The sequence below is a fragment of the Callorhinus ursinus genome, unplaced genomic scaffold (assembly GCF_003265705.2).
Source record: "Callorhinus ursinus isolate GAN/ISIS: 27379988/994484 unplaced genomic scaffold, GSC_fseal_2.0 scaffold1100, whole genome shotgun sequence".
NCBI lineage: Eukaryota > Metazoa > Chordata > Mammalia > Carnivora > Otariidae > Callorhinus > Callorhinus ursinus.
In genome coordinates, this window is record NW_027398155.1 from 3,957 (window position 1) to 9,506 (window position 5,550).

General features: G+C 63.9%; 1 protein-coding gene across 5 annotated transcripts in view; it reads left to right on the forward strand.

The window, feature by feature from the left end:
- The first annotated feature begins 4,885 nt into the window (after positions 1–4,885).
- The window catches only part of LOC112814507 (uncharacterized), a 3,047-nt gene continuing 2,382 nt past the window's right edge, over positions 4,886–5,550 (forward strand). Inside the window, exons 1-2 of one of the 5 annotated variants that reach the window (XM_073890594.1) lie at positions 4,886–5,218; positions 5,312–5,420. Coding sequence is in view for 1 of the 5 variants with exons in the window: in XM_073890592.1 (XP_073746693.1) it covers positions 5,289–5,420 (132 nt within the window). In the remaining 4 variants the exon portion in view is untranslated. Of the gene's footprint in view, positions 5,540–5,550 lie in introns of all 5 variants that reach the window. The other 4 variants (XM_073890593.1, XM_073890595.1, XM_073890592.1 and 1 more) reach the window with 4 other exon arrangements.

Genomic DNA, 5,550 nt, shown 5'->3' on the forward strand with positions numbered 1-5,550 from the left:
GAGGGGCGGTGCGTGCAGGCTAGGGGTGGGCACGCTCACACACATCCAGCAGCCCTGTCCGTCAGCACCTGCTCGGGACGGAGAGCCCTGCTGTCACGCTGGTGCCATCTGTGCCCCATCGTCACCGTGGTCCTGCTTCTCACGTGCAAATATCTCTATGAAGTGACTCACAGGGACGCCTCCCAGCTGCTTGCCTCTCTTCCGCGGGGGCTAGGATGGGAGGCCCAGGGGTCTCACAGAGGAACACGATGGCCTTCAAATTCAGGCAGCACCCGCCTGGCCGAGCCCCTAGGCCGCCCGCCTGTGTCCCAAAGCCCCTCTCCCCCCCGCCATTGACCCACCCCAGGCTGGCTCAAGGCTCTGGGTTGGCTGGACGCCCACGGCAGGGTGAGGTGGGTGGGGAGACTTGAACTCAGTGCCCCGGTGGCCGAGGAAGGAGGGTGACAATGGGACCAGGGAGGCTGACGTGTGTGCTGGTCTTGGCGCTTATGCCTGCTACGGGGTCCCGGCCGCAGGGACAGCTACCCAGGGAGTCCGACAACCTCAACTGGAACAAGGTGAGCCACACACCTGCGTTCCCCAAGGCTGACAGCCAGGCCGACCGGGGCCAGGCATGCAGTGTGTGTGGTGGCTGGAAGATCACTCCCTGAAAATCTCCAAAGGGCCATCCTGGAACAGGGGGCAGTGCCGCGAGGGCGGAAGGAGTTTCAGGCCCTGGCCTCTCTCTGAGGAGCTGGTGGCCACGCAAGAGGGGGGAGGGCCGAGGGCCCCAGGCAGGTGCTGCCTCAGGGCACCGGGGATGCTAGGTGGGCAGAGGCCGAACGAGCAGAGCGTGTTCCAGAACAACCAGATGGCTGGCAGGTGGAAGGTTCTAGTGGAGGTGGCCGTGGGAACTGACTCCCCGGGAATGTGGGTTTGTGGCAGGAAGTCAGAGGGATGGGGCCGAGGGCTGAGCTGGAAGGAAGGGGGAGGCCTTTCACAGGAAGGGAATTCCAGCGCATGGTAACCACAGCCCAGCCCTCGGGGCCCCAGCACACCCGGCACCTGCCCGCCAAGGCCCAGAGGGGCAGCCGGGGCCCTGTGCAGGGGCTGTGCCGACCTGTTGGTGCTGGACCCGGCCCGGGCCTCAGGCCAATGTCAGTGTCCGGTGGGTTCCCGAGGGCCCGGCTGGGAGCCTGGCACGGGCAGCTACGCCAGCACGCTCTCCACAGTTTTCAGGGTTCTGGTACATTCTGGCTGTCGCCTCTGAGGGCCAGAGATTCTTGCCAGGCAGAGACAGGAGGAAGCTGGGGGCATCGATGTTGGAGGTCCACAAAGCGGGCCAGCTGAAGGTGGTCCTTGCCTTCAGCCAGTGAGTGGACCGGGGAGGGGGCCCAGCACATTCTTCACGGAGCCCTGACCACAAACAGCCCAGACATCTCCCTGTCAAGAGGGGAAAGGGAGCCGGGGGCGGGGGGAGCCAGACCCACGATCACCTGCACATCTGACAGACCATCTCTGCGGCCCCGAAACCCTTCCTGCCCCTAAAAATTAAGGCCTGATTTTGGGAGAGGCCACCACGTACACGGGAGCACTCGGCAGAGAGTGGGTGTTCCAAGGGTTTCCCTTAAGCTGTGGGACTGACCCTGCACCAAACTGGAAAATTCCAGGAAACCAGAGCCAACAAAGGGCTCCCGCCTTGCCGCCCCCCCCACCAGGTCACAGGGGTGTCAGTCACACACATTAATTCTGCGGAAAGATAGGAAAAAGGCAATGTTCAGGAATACTTGTGCGTATGAAGGCCCGGGCCTGGAGAGAAAGACCTGGGGGTGGGTGTGTCCCCGGCTTCACGGCCACAGGCCCGGGAGAGGCCGCTCCTCTGTCCCAGGGCTGGGTGGATGGGATGGACAGTGGCCCACGGGGCGGGCAGGCAGGCCACGGTCTGAGAGCCCACAAGCATGCAAGTGCCCGCAGCCTAGGCCTAGAAGGTGGTTGGGTGTGTGGGAGGGACTCCTGACCCTTCCCAGTTGCCCCTGCTGTGCAGGCCTGATCGGGCGGCCCCACGCTTCTCTTCCGTTCCAGTGAAGGGGGCGAGGGCTTCCACGTGCTGTCCACTGACTACAGCTACGGCGTGGTCTACGTGCGCCTGGGCCGGGCCAGGCGGACCTCTAAGACCCTGCTGCTCCTCAGTGAGTCCAGTGGAAAAATCTGGGGAGGGGGCGTGCGGGGTGCGGGTCAGGTGGGGGACGGAGGGGCGACAAGCTCAGAGGGTAAGGTATGGAAGCACCTGCCTCAGCTCGGGCTCCCTGACAGAGCACCACAGACCGCACCGCACGGGCGCCCGCGATGGACATTGATTCTCACGGCTCAGCGTGCCGACCTGGCGAATTCCGGGGAGGTCCCCATTCCTGGTTTGCAGATGGCCGCCTCTTCACTATGTCAAGTGTCGGGGAGAGGGCTCCGGTGTCTTCCTCTTCTTATACGGGCACTGACCCCATCATGAGCACCCAGCTAACCCCACACACCTCCCAAGGCCCCAGGACGTCACACCATCCCTCTAGGGCTCTGATGGATGAATTTGGGGGGACACGAACACACATCCGTTCCTGTCACGGCCCTTGCGCTGCGGGCTGGCAGGAAGTGGGAGGTAGGAGGTCAGGGCCGGGACACACACAGCAAACGGGTGGCCAGGTGGGCGGGCGGAGCGCGGCGCCTGGACGGGGGGACCGGGTGGGCGGGTCTCTGGTGTGGCTGCCACGGGGCTGAGTGGGGGCGGCCAGTGCACGGGCGGAGCCCAGAGGGCAACAGGCCCGGAGTGGGACTGACACTCTGCATGGAGGCAGGGGACCCCCTGGGCTGAGGGCAGGATCGGGGGAGCAGGGGGAGGTGGTGAAGGGAGGGTGGGCGGGGAGCTGCTGTCCAGAGAGGGGTGGGGGGAAGGGGGCACAAACCCACTTCGGGGCACCGAGGCCTGCAGGACAGCCATCGGAGAGGTCGGAGGGGTCCCCTGGAGTCTCCGTGGAGGAGGGCGTGGCCAGGAGCGCAGCGGGAGGGGCATCAGGCTCCGGCCCATGGGTCCTGTGAGCAGAGGGGCCTCCCCAAGTGGCCCTCTGTGGTGCCCGCCTTGGGGCTGCACTGGGGACACCCCCCTACCTCGAAGCACAGAGGGGACAGAGGCACACTCCCCATCACCCGCCTGCTGCCCCCTCCCTTGGCAGCACACTGGCTTCTCTGTCCTGCCAGCTCGGAGGGCGCTGCGGTGGCCACGGGCTCGGGTACGGCCCCAGAGGGCCAGAGCTGGGGACTCTGACCTTGTGACTCTGCTTTCAACTGCAGGCAGACAGAGCAGGTCCAGCTTCCCGAGCATGAAAAAATTCGTAGACATACGTGAGATTTGGGGCTCGCAAACGGTGTGACTGTTCTCCCAAAAGATGGTAACAGACGGCCACGGGCCCTCCCGTGCAGGCCAACAGCACGCCCGGCCCCCATCCATCCCGTAGAGCTCACTGCTTCTCTCCCTCCTGCAGCCTCGTGTGCCCACACCATCCTGCCCTGAGAGCCAGCGTCCACCCACCCATCCCCTTGGGGCTCCACCCGTGGTCCCCCTTGACCCCGGGAACATCGCTCAAGACTGCAGGTCTGCACATCCAATGGCCTATTGGGACGCGTTGGAATACCCCAGGCCACTGATGGGGTGAAGTCCAGGGCCATGGCCGTAGCCCAAGCGGGATCCTTTATGATCTTGGAGAGATGGGGATAGGAAGGGGGTAGGAGGGCAGGTGTTGGCCAGGCAGGAGGATGCCCGACCGGGCCCATTCTGCCCACGCCCTCCAGATTACGTGGGGGAAAGTGTCTGCCACACTACTCTGCTGGGAAGTAGACCACGGCTATTGGACCAATGTTGCCTTCTGTATGCCTCCCACAGCGCGTCTACCACCAGTCCCCGTGGGCCCTGACGTCCTACACTTCCTCAGGAAGTCTTTCACTTATTCGCCCAACATTTCCAAGCACCCGTGACATGCCAGGCACGTGCTAGCTGCCGGGGAGAGGCAAACTGGCGAATTCGGTTTCAGAGATCTGATGCCAAGACAGGCTCGCACCAGCACAGCCGCCAGTCACACGACCGCAGACTCGGGGAAAAGTGTCTGGAGAGAGTGCAAAACAACGGCAGTTCTGACTCACGCCGGGTGGGGCAGGAGGGGTCAGGGAGGGCTTCTCGGAGGAAGGGGCAGTCGGAAGAGAGCTGAGGCACAGAGGTAGTTAGGGAAGTTGGGTGGGCTTCCGCAGAAGAGGAAACCACTTGTGAAAAACCCCAGAGTGGTGGAAGCGGAGGGAAGGGTGAGGGGTGGAGAGCACAGGCCGTGGAGGGAGGTTCAGTCCGAGGACAGGGAGCCCCGGGCAGGCTCGGGGGCTGAGCTTGGAGCCCAGGACCCCCAAACGGAGATGCCACGTGGGGGGCTGGAGTTCAGAGGACAGAGAGATGTGGGAGCCGGTCACCTGGAGTCACCAGTATGTAGTTGGCGATGCAATTCGCTGGTGCGGTTAGGGCCACCCAAGGAGAACACAGTAGAACGGCATCAGTCAGCTACTGCCACGTAAGGACCACCCACAGGATCTCTGTGCTATGAACCGACACGAATGGACTTAGCTTTCCCGTCTGGGCAGCGTGGGGTCAGGTGGTGCAGGCCGGCCCTGCTGGGCGGCGGGGGTCTCCGCAGCTTGCGCCCGCCTTGGGGGGTGGCTGTCCGTGACTGGTTCACGCCGGCTCTGCTGCCATTGTCCCCCTCCCACCGAGGGCGGCCACGTCCTGCTCGTCTCACGGCCACGCCGAGGCCACAGCAGGCGAGGCCACAGCAGGCTGGGAGGAAGGGCGCAGTACAGGACTGCATTTCCGCCTCAGCGGCTAAGTGAAGCAGGGCGAGGGGCCAAACCTCAAGTGCAGAAGGGCCTGCACTCGGTCTGTCGAGGGTCACAGCCCTGGGCACGCGCAGGAGCCCAGGCTGAACCCAGCTCTGTGTCCTCACACAAGGACCGCACCCAGGCCTTGCGTGGGCTGTGGGTGGGGTGGGGTGTGAGGGTGTCACTGTATAGATGGGGCATGGGGGGGTCAGCATTGAACAGCTGGGGGAGGGGCCCTCGCGGGTGGGGCTCTTGTCTGAGGAGGAAGTTGGGTGAGGGGACCCCGGCCATGGTGACCTCACTTCCCTGACAACAGAGCCCATCAGAATTTGGAACCCAGGTAACCAGGAACCCACATTCCAGAGACAGCTCCCGGCCCAGCTCATTACATTAGAGATAGTCAAACCAAGATGTTCACATGCTGCCTTCCCAGATCCGGAGGTTGCCGACGGAAGAAAGTGCGCCCAGAAAATGCTGTCTCCACAAGATGTCCTTTCAGGGCTCCCCACCGCCTCTGGCCGTTTGGTCGGAAAGAACACAAGGTGACACCAGGAGTCTCAGAGCCGGCCACCAAGCCCCACAGGGTCTAATCCACCTGTGCAGCCCCAGATCCCCACCCGTGTGTGTGTGTGTGTGTGTGTGTGTGTGTGTGTGTGTGTGTGTGTGTGTGTG